General features: G+C 45.6%; 1 protein-coding gene across 1 annotated transcript in view; it reads left to right on the forward strand.

Moving 5' to 3' along the window:
• raraa (retinoic acid receptor, alpha a) overlaps positions 1-16,864 on the forward strand; it is a 90,272-nt gene that overhangs the window by 52,249 nt on the left and 21,159 nt on the right. Inside the window, exon 2 of the mRNA XM_080747823.1 lies at positions 3,449-3,597. Within this exon, the coding sequence (XP_080603949.1) occupies positions 3,449-3,597 (149 nt within the window). The remainder of the gene's footprint in view (positions 1-3,448; positions 3,598-16,864) is intronic.

Below are 16,864 nucleotides of genomic sequence, written 5' to 3' on the forward strand. Positions count from 1 at the left end.
GTATATATTTGCCTTATAGTTATTTACCAGCATTACTATGTATTTATTATCATAGCAGTAACTAATTATTCCTTCAGCACTGTGGAAATCAATACCCCAAAATGGCCTCAAGTGGGCATACTGAACGGCTGGTTGATCGGATGAACCGATCGGATCGGATCGGTGAATTTACCTTTTGATCTAAACCACCGATTATCGCCGATCACGCTTTGATCGGCCCGATCCGATCCATTGCCGATTGATCGGTAACATCTCTACCTGTTACAGATGTTGTCCAAAAATCATGCAGATCGGTACACAGCATCTCTATAGCCATTAAACGAAACGGGTATTTCTTACATTGATGCTCCTACATATTATCATGCAAGCACCAGTTAAAGTTACTTTCCATCCCTCATATACTGTGTGCACAGTGCACACCCCATAACCCACACACTGCACATCATTTTGGAGCTCATATCTTTGAACGGGTAAGGGCTAGTTGTGTATAACACAGTGAAAATACATGCTCACAACGCCTCGCAACGGCTATTTTCACAATTTCTGCCTCTAATATTTTACAATTTGGCCAATGTTTTTGTAATTTTTTAGGTATTAAAAAGTCCTTAAATTGTCACTTTAGAAATGGGCAGATACCCTCTATAGACTTTATGTTGGTTCGTTTACTGTTGAGTGAGAAAACAGTGTTTCACATTAAGCTAATCATCTGGGCACCCCCCCCCCCAAATAATTTGGGGACCCCCCTGGGGGTCCTGACCCACAGGTTCAGAAACACTGCTTTAACCCACAAAATAACAACAAAAAAGATGTCGTCTAAATCCTTTTTCTGAAAAAAACGTTTTTTTGTGCTCAGGTCGGTGCCGCGCTGTGAGCTTGTATATCTGCTATTTATTTAATAGTTAAAGCATGAGATAATTGTTAAAGTGGTTAAAATCTTCCAGGGGATTGCGTTTTCCAGGTTAAATCCTCGGCTATCGAAGAAAACCGACGTGGATCACTCAAGCGTGCGGTACAAATCCGCGCATGTCACTTCCTGTCACATTTCACGAATGCGCAGAAGCCATGTTGTGCATGCGAGGAAAAGTGTATTTGCTGACGTGCATACTGTATGTGCGCCTTTAGGCCGGGCTGTCGGTACACACACAACATAGTGCAGTTGTGTATACACACACAAACGCCGGCCATGAAATCCATTTACTTGGCCTGCTATATAGACCACAGGGTCTGTGTGTGTGTGTGTGTGTGTGTGTGTGTGTGTGTGTGTGTGTGTGTGTGTTTGTGTGTGTCTGTCTGTCTGTTTATGTGACTTAAAGAGTGGTGTTTTGCAACACACACAGGATATTAAGGACAAAGTCCGGGCCTACTGCACATGGGCAACAGCAGGTCTCCCTCCCCCAGCGTCTCAAGCCACCATGTTTACTATGTACACACACGCACGCACGCACGCACGCACGCACGCACGCACGCACGCACGCACGCACGCACGCACGCACGCACGCACGCACGCACACACACACACACACACACACACACACACACACACACACACACACACACACACACACACACACACACTGTAAATCCACACTATGTAGTATATGCTGTCCATATGTTGTTGTGTTTGCAGCCTGCAGCCAGGCTGACTGCCTATCATATCCTATATGAGTAATCATCTTAGCTCCTATAGCGTTGCAGCAGTGTGTTGTTCCTTCTTCCTCATCCTCAGTCAGCCCATTGTGTGTTGTTCTGCCTTTGAAGAACCATGGAGAATGAATAGACGGGCTGGCAAAGAGTAATTCCTTGACTTTTTGTTGCTTGTTTATTTACTCAAATTGTGAACGCTAGCGTCTAGCTTGCTCGTCTAGCACCCGTTATATTTTAAGTAATTAATATCGTCGTTGTCGGGTGGAAACCTTGTATGTCCAAAACTGTTCGCTTTGTCTTTATCATTTTAAAAGATTAACTAAACTAGTGAAAACAGCCGATCTACAAGCGGTGCGAGGCGTTGTGTGCAGAAGTGTTTGTAGAAGTTTTCAATACTTTTGTGCGACGGCCTTGTGTGATGAAGCAGTGCTTTACTTTGCAAAAAAAATTACACATTTGAAACTTGGAGATAGGAGGTTTCTGCCCGACAGTGATGATATAATATGTCATGTTTTCAGAAATCTTCGACAAATCAGCCTTAGCTGTCATCCGTGTCCGTGAGGTTACTTACCTGCTAGTGAGACTGTTCCTCTCCTTGGCCATTAGAGCATCTTGGTCTCAGTGTTGATTTTGATAGTGTAATATTTTAGACATCTGAAACGTTTTAGATTTAATCTAGTTGATTTTGTCGACTAAAATGTATTTTGTCAGGCCAAGATGGCGTCATAATGACCTGATTTTACACTTGGATGCATGCTGAAAATAGCCGATCTGCAAGCTCACAATGCATCGCGCTGTGAGCTTGTAGATCTGTTATTTTCAGAGCGCGACACCTGAGCGCAACCAAGCATAAAATGACTTGTCTTTTAGTTCTAGATTATTCTAGTTTAGTCTAGTGTTTATTTGGTGACGAAATTGTCAATATAGTCTTAGTTTTAGTCTTCCTAGCTTAGTTGCTATTTACAGTAGTTTTCATTTAGTCAGTAATAAAGGACGGCAACATTTTTTTGTCATGGTTTTTGTCAAGGAATGAAGGAAATCAACGCCGCCTGGTCTTTGATGTGCCTCCTCGTCTCTCTTCCCATTCATAGAAATTCCCCCCAAGGTTGACAGTAAATAACAACACTCCGCTCCACAACAATGGTGCAATGTCTCAGAGGGCCTTGGATGTGCAGTGTTATGTGTGGTGTGTGTGGGTGTGTGTGAGTGTGATAGTTCATACACGCACTCCCCCGGCTGCGCTGTGAGCCAAATATTGTTTGGATTATGTTTTCTCAGGAAATCAGCAGATCAGGGACGTGCAGAGAATGTTAGAGAGGCAGACTTTCCTAAAAGGGCCTTTTGGTGAAAATATCGAAAATAGCAGACCTCCAAGCTCACAACGCGGCGCGTTGTGAGCTTGGAGGTCGGCTATTTTCGGTGCTTCATACCACACTGAACTAAGCATAATCAAGTCAGTACTGGAGATGTGGCGTAAGTGCTTGGATTTCTACACAGAGAGGGCAATTCTTTCAACATATGATACTGCGTTCAAGTTCAGGAGAGTTTGGACAAGGCAATTCTCTTGAATGCTGCCCTCAGCTATCATAGAAAGAGTGCATTTGCATTTCTTTCACCATAGTAAAAACTGCATTCATGGTCTGGAGAGGGCACTTTTTTACCAACAGATAAAAGGGCAGGGGCTCAAGCCTTCATACTAGTTCATAGCCAGTGTCGCACAACGAATATGTAACTCCCATCTTCGGAGCCCTCCGGATATGGATTACTAATGCCCACTCTCTCTCTCTCTCTCTCCCCTCCACAGCGATAGAGACGCAGAGTACCAGCTCGGAGGAGATTGTGCCAAGCCCGCCCTCACCGCCCCCGCCACCCCGCGTCTACAAGCCCTGCTTTGTGTGCCAGGACAAGTCCTCAGGGTACCACTATGGTGTCAGTGCCTGCGAGGGCTGCAAGGTGAGCCCGTCCTGCCTGCTACAATGCTTTCTAAAACACCTGTCCAGCCTTTTAGCATTTGTCTTAACCCATTTAGGCCTAGAATTATTGAATGCTTTAACCAGTGAAAAATAGCAGATATACAAGCTCACAGCGCGGCACCGAGTGCCGCGCTGCGAGCTTGTAGATCTGCTATTTTTGAAAAAGTCGTGAAAATGCGTGCAAATCTTTGAATATATGTATTTTCAAAGCGAACGATTGTAACTCAAATTTTGCTTCTGGGTGGTCCCTGAAACTAAATATTTTGAGATGGGGGTCCGTTGCCAAATAAATATCATTTTGGGGGTCCTTCACATGAAAAGGTTTGAGAACCACTGACATAGTAGTCTCTGAAGAACAGACTAACTGAGCTCCATTTAAGTGAAAAGGACCTCTTCTTTGACGATGGCTGGCCAGATTGTTGACATAGAAACATAGTTTTTTTTTTTTAATCTTCGAAGGATTCAAAAGACACTTATAGAATCGGGTCAAAATTCTAATTTTCACGATTTAAAAAAATAGCAGATCTACAAGCTCGCAGCGCGGCAATCAGTGCCGTGCTGTGAGCTTGTAGATCTGCTATTTTTCAATAGTTAAAGCCTAAAATAATGATACACAATATAGTGTACCCATTCTGAATGGGTTAAGCTCTATGTACTTCATTGTATTACACCTATCAAACGTATTCCATCTACAAGGTCGTTGTGAGCTTGTAGATTGGATATTTTCACTATTGGTGCACGGCTCCAAATAGCCGTGCACCAATCTCCTTTTCAAGGAGGAATCTCCTTTTCACATGATTTTATTTACCTCAACTGGACAGGAGCAACGTACGCGTTTCGACCGTGTTGGTCTTCGTCAGCGACTATTCAAAGAAGAAATGGTCCGGGTATCCTAGGCTGCAATACCAGCCTGACTGTGTCGCGGGTTCGAATCCCGTTCCCGACAACCTTTGCTGCGTGTCACTCCCCATCTCTCTATCCATTTCCTGTCGGTCTACTGTGGCAGGAAAATGCGTCTTAAACATTTTACTATTTGACCACTTTTGCCTATAATAGGTTGAAAGTGGCTAAACGATCTCATTCAACCATGGAAAACAAACGGTGTAAAATGAGACTGGGGGACCTGGAGCTTTTGTCTGAGCCTCAGGAGTTCTAAATCTGGGGAAGTGCTTGGAAACAGCCTGCTTTGGTGTCCAGCTGGAATCCGTTCTCTGACGGTCATCTCTTTGCACTATGGAAAATCCCAGGATTTTGCAGTGTGGAGCTTTGCCTAACAAATATAACGTTGTTGTCAGGTGGAAACCTTGTATGTCCAAAACTGTTCGTTTTGTATTCATCATTTTAAAAAAAGAATAGTGAAAATAGCCGATCTACAAGCACGCAGGGCTTCACTTCACGAAAGAAACGTACACATTTGTAACTTGGAGGTACGAGGTTTCTGCCCGACAGTGACGATAAGACCCTGCTCTTCAAAAGCCTCGGGGGACAGACCAGGGCTCTTTCCAACACTCCAGACCGCATGTCTGCTCACTACACAACACCGCAGGACCTCTATCCGCAGGCAAACACGAGGCCATCGAGGTTTCGTAACCGGTGCACCATGGCCCTTGTTTCTTATCGCATACCTGTGAGGCTTTGTCAAGCCCCCAATGAAGGAGATATTTTTTTTTATTTTTGTGGTTTTACTGGGGGCCACGTAACGCGGTCCGCTATCGGCCCTGTCGACGTGTCCTCGTCAAGTCACCTGCTATCAGCAAAGCCCTGTTATATACTGTAGGTGCCCGGGGAGAGATTGTGTACTGTACTGTGCTGCACTCGCAAACCCCTGCTCTGGCCTCCGTTCTGCCCGGCAGCCTTGTCGGCAGTGGCCGTAGGTGCACGTGCATAATATACAGTATATACCGTTATGGTGCGTGTTTGCGTGCGTAGTGCGTATAGACGCACACACCTCTTTATCTGTTTTCCCCCAAGGCACGTGCACAGGGTTGTGCAAGAAAGGGAGGACAGGGCAGTAGAGGCAGTGGCGTAAAGGAACGAAGTACGTTTACTTAAGTAATGTACCTGAGGTGTTTCTATTTCACTTGAGTGTTTCCAATTTCCAATACTTTTACTTCCACTCCACAACATCTCGGATCCAAATTTTGTACTTTTACTCCACTCCATATATTTGAAAACCTTACTTACTAATTGTTGGTTTGGATCCAATAAACACAACGTTTAATCAGTTTTAACAGCTTTTATTCAGCGCACAGTCTGTAAACAACAACACACTAGTTTCCCTCCATATTCACATCTGAATCCCCAGCACCCCCTGCGCATGCGTGGTGATAGCTGAGTGGTTAGTGTCCATACCTAGGACTCCGGAGGTCCCAGAGGTCGCAGGTACGATTCCCCGCTCCAGCTATCACTGCTCCCCTTCCCTTGCGCTCCTTGTGGGCAGCACTGGGTTCAGCTGGGTTAAGCTGAAAACTGAATTTCCCTTGTGGGATGATGTAGGTAAATTCTCTTTTCTTCTATATGCCAGAGTGAGACGTAGTCTGTGCAATAGAGGAGCAGTGTAGGTTAACAATAGTTACTTTGCAGATATAAATTATAATATTATTAAACATAGATAAATCACTTTAGCCCTTTTTTATACCTTGGCTATTTGAAAATACGCGTTGTGAGCTTGTATATCTGCTATTATCAAACATTTTGTACTTTTACTTTTACTCAAGTACATTTTGAATTCCGGACTTTTACTTGCAACGGAGTATTTACTTAAGTAAAACATTTGAGTGCTTTTCCCACCACTGAGTAGAAGGGGCCTGTGAGGTGGGCAAAGCTATTAGAGTATGGGTGAAGGGGAGACTGAACATGGCAGCTATAGAGTATGGGTGAAGGGGAGACTGAACATGGCAGCTATAGAGTATGGGTGAAGGGGAGACTGAACATGGCAGCTATAGAGTATGGGTGAAGGGGAGACTGAACATGGCAGCTATAGAGTATGGGTGAAGGGGAGACTGAACATGGCAGCTATAGAGTATGGGTGAAGGGGAGACTGAACATGGCAGCTATAGAGTATGGGTGAAGGGGAGACTGAACATGGCAGCAGCATGGCGCTGGTTGTGACAGGTGGTCGCTAGGCGCCCATCTCTGCCCTGCCTCCACCAAGACAACACCTGGCCTAGGGAGGGAGGGAGGGAGGGAGGGAGGGAGATCAGAAAATGGAGGCTGTGTAGAATAGGGATGGGAAGAAATCACGTTTACGATAATCTAAATCCATTATCCTGTGGTGGGACATTTGCCAAAAAATAGCCGATCTACAAGCTCACAACATGTCGCAATGCTTGTAGCTTGTAGATCGGCTATTTTTTGGCAAAGACATTTGATAGAGTGAAAAAAGACTATCAAGTACGTATATTATAAGTAGCCTACCTTTTACTTAGAGGGTTTAAGTGGTACCGGATGTACAGCTCGGCAAATAAAAGGTGAATTGATCCCAGTGCATGACGGAGGACGATATCACGATACATTAAATCTCTGCGATACGATTATTGTGAGTGTTTTTTTATAAGGCCGAACTCACTGACACTGAAAGGCGGATGAGAGGAAAAGGAGGAATGGATCGCGCACACACACACAGAATCCTCTGTGGGCTGCGCTGTGAAACCCAACCTCCCTCTAAATGCAAGTTATAAAAAGTTAACAAAGAATATAAAGGCTGAACCCTGTGCCTTTCTTTTTTTCTCCCCCCTTTTTATTGGGGCGTCTTAACCGCCGCTCAGCGTGCCGCTTATTGCGCGTCCTAAACGGCTTTTAATGTGTCTCTTTAACACCGTTCCCCATTGTCTAATAGAGCCTGATTAAATGGGCTAATAAGCTGAATAATAAGGCCAGATCATAGCCGGTGGTGGGGAACTGTGTGTGTCTGTGTGTGTATGTGTGTGCGCGCGCGTGCGTGCGTGCGTGTGTCTGTGGAAGCATGGCTCTGTGGTTTGGATGAGAGTTGACACAGTGCTTGTAAATGAGTAACCCAACTAAAGTGGAGGTGGATGTAATTGGTGCCATAACAAATGATATTCCCTCTGTGTTGCAATGCATTATGGAACACTGGTGTTCCGTATACGACACCTTGGTGTGCTTGTCTACTAAGAGCGCATGTGTGCTGTGGTGTGTGTGTGTGTGTGTGTGTGTGTGTGTGTGTGTGTGTGTGTGTGTGTGTGTGTGTGTGTGTGTGTGTGTGTGTGTGTGTGTGTGTATATATTTTATTTATTGTACCGGTGTGGTTGTAGTGTATTATGTATGTGAAGGTGTTCTGGACAGGCATGTAAAAGGTAGATTTCTTCCAGCCCTCCCACGTACAGTATGAAGTATTTTCGTCTCTTTCGGGTGTCCGAAACTGTCCGGGATTCAAAGTCAAAAAGTTGCAAAAGTAGCAGATCGGCGAGCTCGAAACGGATCTGTCCACTTTTGATGCGTCTGTGTGACGCTGTAGTGAGACCAGGATTACTGCATGTTTTTGTCAGGGTATCTACCCTAGGAGATACGGGGAGAACATGCAAACTCCACACAGAAAGGCCCTTTCGGCAACGTCAAGTAGGTGCGAGGCGTTGTGTGCTTGTAGATCTGCTGTTTTCACTACTGTTGTGAGACAGCCTTGTATGATGAAGCAGGGCTTTACTTTGCGAAGAAACGTACACATTTGAAACTTGGAGATACAAGGTTTCTTCAGGGTTGTCAACATTGGACTGTCAGAATCCAGGAGATTTATTTTTGGGGAGTGCACGGAACTCCTCAACCGGGGTCTGGGGGGTCCTCTCCCCAAAACTTATTAATAGATATATTTTCCTGTGTTCTGTTGAATTTTGTGCATGTTTGATACATTTATCAGGCTTACTTTACTAGCATGTGTACAATTTCAGCCTAATATGCCAAATGTAGGTGTACAGATCTGATGACAGAAGCAAAGTAAGACCTCTTTAATAATGACGTCTCATCTGTAAGTCATTACTTAAGTGAATATCTATTATGATATTGCATGCATTGCCCCCACCCCTAAAGCGGGTCCTCCCCAGAACATTTTTAACATAGATTGAATCTCCTGTGTTCTGGTGAATTTTGTGCATGTTTGATACTTTTATCAGGCTTGCTTTACAAGCATGGGTACAATTTCAGCCTTAAAATGCCAAATGTTGGTGTACAGATTTTATGACTGAAGCAAAAGGACATCTTTAATAATTATTTCTCATCTTTAAGTCATTACTTAAGTGAATATCTGTATGATCTTTCTTGCATGCATTGCCCCCACCCCTAAAGCGGGGGGTCTGGGGGTCCTCCCCCAGAATTTTTTTTAACATAGTAGATGTCATTTCCTGTGTTCTGGTGAATTTTGGGAGTTTGATACAAAATCCAGGAGAAATCCAGGAGATTTGCCAATCCAGGAGACTCCCAGGAGAGGGGTTCAAAATCCAGGAGACTCCTGGGAAATCCAGGAGAGTTGACAAGCCTGGGTTTCTTCCCGACAGTGACGATATTTACACCTCCGTATTATGTTGGTGTGCCCATGGATTCTTGGGGTATGAAAAGTGAGCCCATGCAGAAAAAGGTTGAGAAACACTGACCTAGGGTGTGGGCGCTGATGACGCGGAGGAGGTAACACGCCCACAGCGCCTCCCCCCAGCGGGAATCAAACCCAGGACCTTCTAGGTGTGAGTCGACAGCGCTCCCCTAAAAAAATGTAAGGCCCTTAAATCTCCTGGATTCTGACAGTCCAATGTTGGCAGCCCTGTACTAACCACTGTCACTGAGCCTCAGCAGCCTGCTGCCTGCCTGCTGCGTGTGCGCCAGGGGCGTCAATTGGGTATGGCAGGGGTATGCAGCTGCCATACCCTGGGTCCAGGGGGGAAAATAAAAGTTACTTTTAAATATAAATCCCTGAATGTCTCTTTGGCTATCTGTTCAGGTTATTATGTAGTTAAATTACAGTAAAATACTACAAATGCATAATTGAACATAATGGTCACTTTAACAAGGTATTATAATTATGTTCTCCACAATTGTATTCTCCCCAGCTTGACAAAATGGTATATTACCATTTCCGCAGGTCAGCTGCACAGGTGCAATGCATTATTGTTAATTGTGGCACATTTACTAACATGCTAAGTTTAGCTGCATTTGAACAACCGTTCCAGGCTGCCATATCCAGCCCAAGAAACCGTAGAAACGGGGGAAAAAAGAAAATGTACTTCTTAAAATAAATGTATCATGCCTGTTGCTAAGGTATGGCAACATATCTTGCACGCGCGCGAAGACACCAGTCATGTTGCCATACCTTAGCTTTTTCTGAACTGACGCCACGCGCGCCTTACATCTGCAGCGCAAGGTTGGGGGAAGAAAAAGAAGAAGAAAAAAAACCCTCTGCATCCATTCCCCACATATCTCTAGACTTCTGAGGAGGATGACTCGGTGTAGCACGCTCAATTATTCAACAGTACAGGCAACGTGAACGTATATATACGGCATTCCCATCTGAGACCGGGGTAAGTCGAGGGTTAGCCGCGCTAGCATCGCGGCGGCTTGCCAAACTACAAAGGCCTACCCTGGGGGGGTGGAGGAAACAGGACAGGGGGAGGAGAGCGGGTTGAAGCGGGAGTGTTTGGGAGACGGGTCGATTGTTTGTTGTCGAAGCGAAAGTTCTGTCTTTTTTTATCTTTTCTTTTGTTCTTTTTTTCCCCCCGCACATCTTCTCCGCGCTCCTCGTTTCCCTTCCAGTTATTAACACTCGCGCATTAAATTTGCATGCCTCTCCCCTCCGTGTTTATGTATTTGTCTTGGAGGCATGGTTTCTGCGCAGCAGGCGGCCTTCTCCGTGTTTTCCACCGAGCGGGGGGAAAGCCGGCATACTTCCTAAACCCCCACGGTTGTCCTCGTTTTGATGTTTTTTAAGATGGCCTTGTTACCGAGTCTTTAGCAACATGGGCGGTAATTATAACCGCAGCCGCACGAATGCGCACGCACACACACACTCTCTCAGATATAAGTAACATAATACACTGACTCAGTAGGAGGCTGGGAACGCAGGGCTTCATCTGCGCACGGTGTGAAAGTCATGTATGAGGATTCCTTCACTTCCCTGTGAACTTAACACCTGATGTATACTTGGTTGCACGGCGGTGTGGCGCACCCAAAATAACACGCTATACCGTCTGATCAAGCGGTTCCTCTCCTTCACGCAAACTCAAATACTCACTCATAGGGATGGGACGATATGCGATGTTATCATTTATCGCGATGAAAAACACTCACGATAATCGTATCGTGGAGATTGAATTTATCTTGATATCGTCCTGCACTGGGATCAATTCACCTTTTATTTTGCCGAGCTGCATATCCAGTACCACTTAAACCCTCTTTTGGTAAAACGTACTTATAATGTACGTACTTGATACAGTCTTTTTCTTCACTCTCCATCAAATGTCTTTGCCAAAAAATAGCCGATCTTCAAGCTTGTAGCTTGTAGCTTGTAGCTTGTAGATCTGCTATTTTTTGGAAAATGGTCCGCCCCAGGATAATGGATTTTGGGGATATTTTGATTATCGCGATAATATCGTAAACCGCAAATTCTTTGGTCACGATAATCGTGCCTCCCTTCTCACACACACACACACACACACACACAAACCTGTGTGCCACATATCGCACTGCACGACACTCGGGAGTTGAAATGCACGCGACGCAACGGAGGCACGTCCATGCCATTACCGTTCTTCTGCTCTGCCATCCCACTCCTCCATCCATCCCTCCATCCATCCATCCATCCATCCATCCATCCCTCCATCCATCCATCCCTCCCTCCCTCCATCCCTCCATCCATCCATCCCTCCATCCATCCATCCCTCCCTCCATCCATCCCTCCATCGCTCTCTCCTCCTCTCTCTGTCCTGTGAACACCGCAGGGAGGCCGACAGGGCCCCGCTGAGGGCCCTTGTCGCCGGGCGGATTAAAGCGCGCTGATACAAAAAGAGGCTTAAGGGCCGCCAGGAAGCAATGACTCCTAATAGGGCGGCGAGGAGGAGGAGGAGGGCAGAGAGAGGGGGGGGGAGGGGCACAGACAATGGCCCGGCCCCATCATGAGCCCGCTGGCGGCAGCCAATCAGGCGGTGGCAGGGGAAGGGCACCTTAGCCACCGTGGTGTCAGCACAGGGAGTGGGTCAATCCTCTAGTGACACCGGGGTCAGGGTCGGGACACCAACGGATCAAAGGGGGCACGCTGGATGCACACACACACACACACACACACACACACACACACACACACACACACACACACACACACACACACACACTGGATGCAGGGGTGTCGCACCAAATTCTGGGCCCTGGGTACAAGGATTCACTGTGGGCCCCCCCATGAATGTTCTTCATAGGGGGAGGGGGTTTAACCCATTTTAGACTGGGAACGCATTATGAACGCATTATTTTGTGCTTTAACTATTGAAAAATAGCAGATCTACTAAGCTCACAGCGCGGCACGCGGCACACCCCTCCCGGTTGCTCTCAGCTTGTAGATCTGCTATTTTTGAAAAATCGTGAACGTTGTGCCAGTCTTTGAATATTTCAAATCCTTCTAAGGTTTTTTGGAAAAACCTATGTTTCTATGTCAGTGGTGCTCAAACTATTTCATGTGAACCCCCAAAATGATATGTATTTGGCCTCGGACCCCCCGTCTCAAAATATTTAGTTCCAGGGACCCCCCAGAAGCAAAATTTGAGTTATAAATGTTCGCTTAAAAAATACACATATTCAGAGATTTGCATACATTTTAACGGCTTTTCAAAAATAGCAGATCTACAAGCTCGCAGCGCCGCTGCAAGCTATTTTTCAATAGCTAAAGTATAAAATAATGAAGGCCACTCCAACTTGGGCCCTAGTAACGCAGTCCCACTTTTCCTCCCCTGGTGACGCCCCTGACTGAATGCACACACACACACGCACTCATCTCGCTGCAGGAGTGTTTAGGCTCGACTTACGAGCGCATCCCACCAGCCATTGTATCGGGGGCTGCGTTTTCTGTTTATGATGACTCCTCGCTAATCTGTTGGGAGATGATGCTTTAAGCTCCTTTGCTGGTTGGAGGGGGGGGGGGGTCGAAGCTTCCTGAGATTCCTGACTATGGAACAATGTCTTTATTGCAGGAAGAAAAGGGGGACAGAGTAGTTTACACACACACACACACACACACACACACACACACACACACACACACACACACACACACCCCCGTGCAAGTGCACAAGGACACAAGCACACAAGCATGCACGTGTAGATGGGGTGCAGCCTTGCTGGTGTTGAGTAGGGATGGGACGATAAGCGATATTATTGTTTATCGTGATAAAAAAACACTGACGATAATCGTATCGTGGAGATTTAATTTATTGTGATGTCGTCCTCCGTCATGCACTGGGATCAATTCACCTTTTAGTTGCCGAGCTGCATATCCAGTACCACTTAAACCCTCTTTTGGTAAAACGTACTTATAATATACGTACTTGATACAGTCCTTTTTTTCACTCTCTACCAAATCTTTGCCCAAAAAATAGCCGATCGTTGCGACACGTTGTGAGCTTGTAGATCTGCTATTTTTTGGCAAATGTTCCGCCACCAGGATAATGGATGCTGGGGACATTTTGATTATCGCGATAATATTGTAAATTGCGAATCCTTTGGTCACAATAATCGTAATATGACATTTTCATATATCGTCCCATCCCTACTGTTGAGACAGAGGTCATTCGGTGTTGTGACTAAAATGTGAAGTTTACTGTGTCAGGATTATCCTTGTGGATCAGCTGTGACACATTGGCTCATGTCCAATGAGCCTGTACTGGAGTTTATTGCCTTTAATTGACCTAATACTCTCAAACGCACACAAATAGTATAATATGTTAAATCTCCCCCTCGCACATGCGCACGCAGAGACCTCTTTTCTTCAGCTCGTGTGTTTACAGTACCCTCATACCTACACCGTCGTCCGTCGCTCCGCCGGGTTTCATTGGCGTGGCATTTGAGATGTATTCACAAAGCAGAAAGCCAGTGAAAATAAAACTGACATTTTACCAACGCTGACATTTGATATTTTCACTACTTTTGTGCGACACTCTTGTATGACGAAGCGGGGCTTTAATTTACGAAAGAACATACTGTTTTGAAACTCGAGAGAGTTGGGAGTTTCTGCCCGACAGCGACCATATACTGTAGATCTCATGCATTTCCCAAGTGCTGCCATCTTGCACACACACACACGCACACACACACACACACACACGCACACACACACACACACACACACACACACACACACACACACACACACACACACACACACACACACACACACACACACACCTCCTAAAACCTCCTTGTAAGAGAGAAGGACGTCTCCTTCACCGGTGATCGCTGCCTCCTCCCGGTTGCTCTCAGATGGGGGGGGGGGGGGGAACAGAAGATAGGAGGAGAGGGGTCGCTGAACCGGGAAGGACAAATTGCAGGCTTTAGTCCATCGGCCATCTGTCGGGCCAGCAAAGCTAATCCCCCTTGGCATGGGTTGGGGGGGCTCCCTGCCTGGGCAGCAGTCACACACACACACACACACACCCCACCAGCCACCCCACCCCCTGGCAACCCCGCCCCCCCTCAAAAAAACGTGATCCCAAGATTGCCGCTTACGTCATGAAAATATTTCCAGTAAACTGCTAAGGCGTCTGGTGGTTGCCCCCCACACCCTCCCGGGCACTGCGCAACCAGACCGTGTAACCTACACTTCTTGTTGATTGGCATTAACCTCCTCATTGTCTTGTTAACCTCTCTTACTGTTAGGCAGTTCCAGGGAATCATTTTCACTTTTCATGATAAAGGAAATGTGTTTTCTTTTTACACAATAGCCCCATTTCCACTGTAGGGCCGACCCAGAACTAGAACCAGAACTTTCCAGAACCAAGAACTTTCAAGAACCTGTGAAGTTTCCGGGACCAAGTTCTGCCTACGTTTCCATATAACCAGAACTAACCGGGAAGGTCCCAAAAAAGAGACCAGCAGTGCTGCTGGCCCCGACCATAGGTTCCCAGAAGTAAAGTTAGAACTTCTACCTCAGGAGCAGGACCTAAAAAGAAGGTTACAGGAACCTTGTCGGGAACCGGGCCGTACGCAATGGAAACAAAACCAGAACCAAAAAAATAGGTTCAGGTTCCTGAAAGTTCTGGTTCCACCTTGCAGGTTTAAGTAAGCAATCTCTCCTTTAAGTAAGCAAGAGGCGAACATTGTGAAAATAGCCGATCTACATGCTCACAACGCCTCGCGTTGCGAGCATGTAGATCTGCTATTTTCACAATATTTATCTGTGGAACCGAGTCACATTAAATGTAATGCCTACAATTCCAAGTGCTTGTCAGGGTGGGGGTCCCCAGTTCACAGCCTAAAAAGGTTTGAGAACCCCTGGCATAGAGCATTAACAAATTCATCCACCAGGGGCATTGACAAAAAAAAGGGGAAAAAAAGCGAATATTCGACTTAGGTGAACAACGTCGAATAGTGACTTTGATATTCGAATAGTTGGTGAATGCCCTACCTTGCAGTGGAATATTGGCTCTAGTGGACAGTAGTAGGGTGTGCAGTATATCAGTAGTGTTTGTCAGTGATGCAATTTCAGAATATGTGTTATTTTGTAGCTGCTCAAGTAGATGACTAGGGTGTCATCTTGTTTGGGAACTAGCCTCTTCATGTAAATGGTGCCATTTGGCTTTTGATTGAATTCATTTTCAAACTCTCTTGTACACGGTGCATTCAGAGCTGTGTTTTAGGAGAAAATGTCACCGAGGTACGCATTCAAATCCTCAGTGTGAACCTGTAAGAGTATACACATGGGACCAAATGGACCCATAAGGCTTAAAATGAACACTCCGACTTTTACAGAGTACACAGTCTATTTCAGTTTGACTTTGTCTTGCAAGAATACTACGACCTCAGCCGCGTGTCTTTGCCATTGTGACTTTTGGCAAATGTCAGGCCTGTGTAAGACGTAAGTGCGTGGCGAGTGTCGCTTGTGCCGGCGAGTGACGTTATGTGTTTTTGGTCGTCCTCCATCTCTTCATTTTTCCGGATCAAAATATAGTCCCTGCCCTCCCTAAAGAACGTCTGCCTTCCCCAGCCTCGCTGAAACAGAAGGCAAGCTCATTTCCGTTTGTGCGCCGCCGCCGCCTCCTCCTCCCCGGATTCCAAACGAGGGTTTAATTTACTGTCGTATTTCCTCTGATCCAGTCGGATTGAAAGGAGAAAAGGGTAGGGGGAAGAGGAGGGGTGGGAGAAATGGAGGCATTCCTTTTTTTCGTTTTGTTTTCTCTTTACAAAACAGCTCCAGCCGGTAGGGCTGTCACAATTATAATATAATATTATAATAATCGTCTAATCGCTGATTATTTGAGGTAATCGCAATTATTCTGCATAATCGTCACAATCGTTTTCCATGTTGAGAAATGTTCATATAGCTTCAAAACACTTTCAAAATGTAGTGGAAATAGCAGATCTACAAGCTCACAACGCGTCGCGATGCAACGCGTTGTGAGCTTGTAGATCTGCTATTTCCACTATCAATGTTGTTTTTCAAGTGTAAAGTTGTGTAAATATGTCAGTCATTTTTTGTACATTTAGGTTATGTATCATATCTGCCATGTACAACTTCAAAGCCTAAAAGCCAAACAGGAATGTAATTGTCAACAACAGAAACACAATTAAATCGTTAATCGCAATTATGTGAGTGACAATTAATCGTCATGTAAAATGTCATGATGGTGACAGCCCTACATAGACGTAGTGCCCTGTCCCTCACTAGACCCCTTCAGTGATGCTACTAGCCCTGCATCTTGCGTCCCTGACGCATATTTTCTTTTTGAAAGGACGCATTAAACGAAGCATCACTGCATCCCGGGGATGCATACAACTCTATCCTTTCCGCTATCATTCATTTCACCGCACCAGCTGAGCTGCATGTGGCAGGATCTCCACAGCTGTGCGTTCTGGCATTATTGATGAGATGATTGAGAACATCTTGTAAATCCATGCTTCTGTCCTTTATTAACTACATACAAGTAGCTATTTGCCACCATTTGTTTAAAAGAAAGTCCTTTGTAATGTTTTCACCTTTGATACATAAAGCGTGAGTCATTGCGGGACCCATAAAATAATTCTGGGAGCCATTTGAATGACCACCTGTG

This window comes from Nannobrachium achirus (assembly GCF_963921795.1).
Source record: "Nannobrachium achirus genome assembly, chromosome: 18".
Lineage (NCBI taxonomy): Eukaryota > Metazoa > Chordata > Actinopteri > Myctophiformes > Myctophidae > Nannobrachium > Nannobrachium achirus.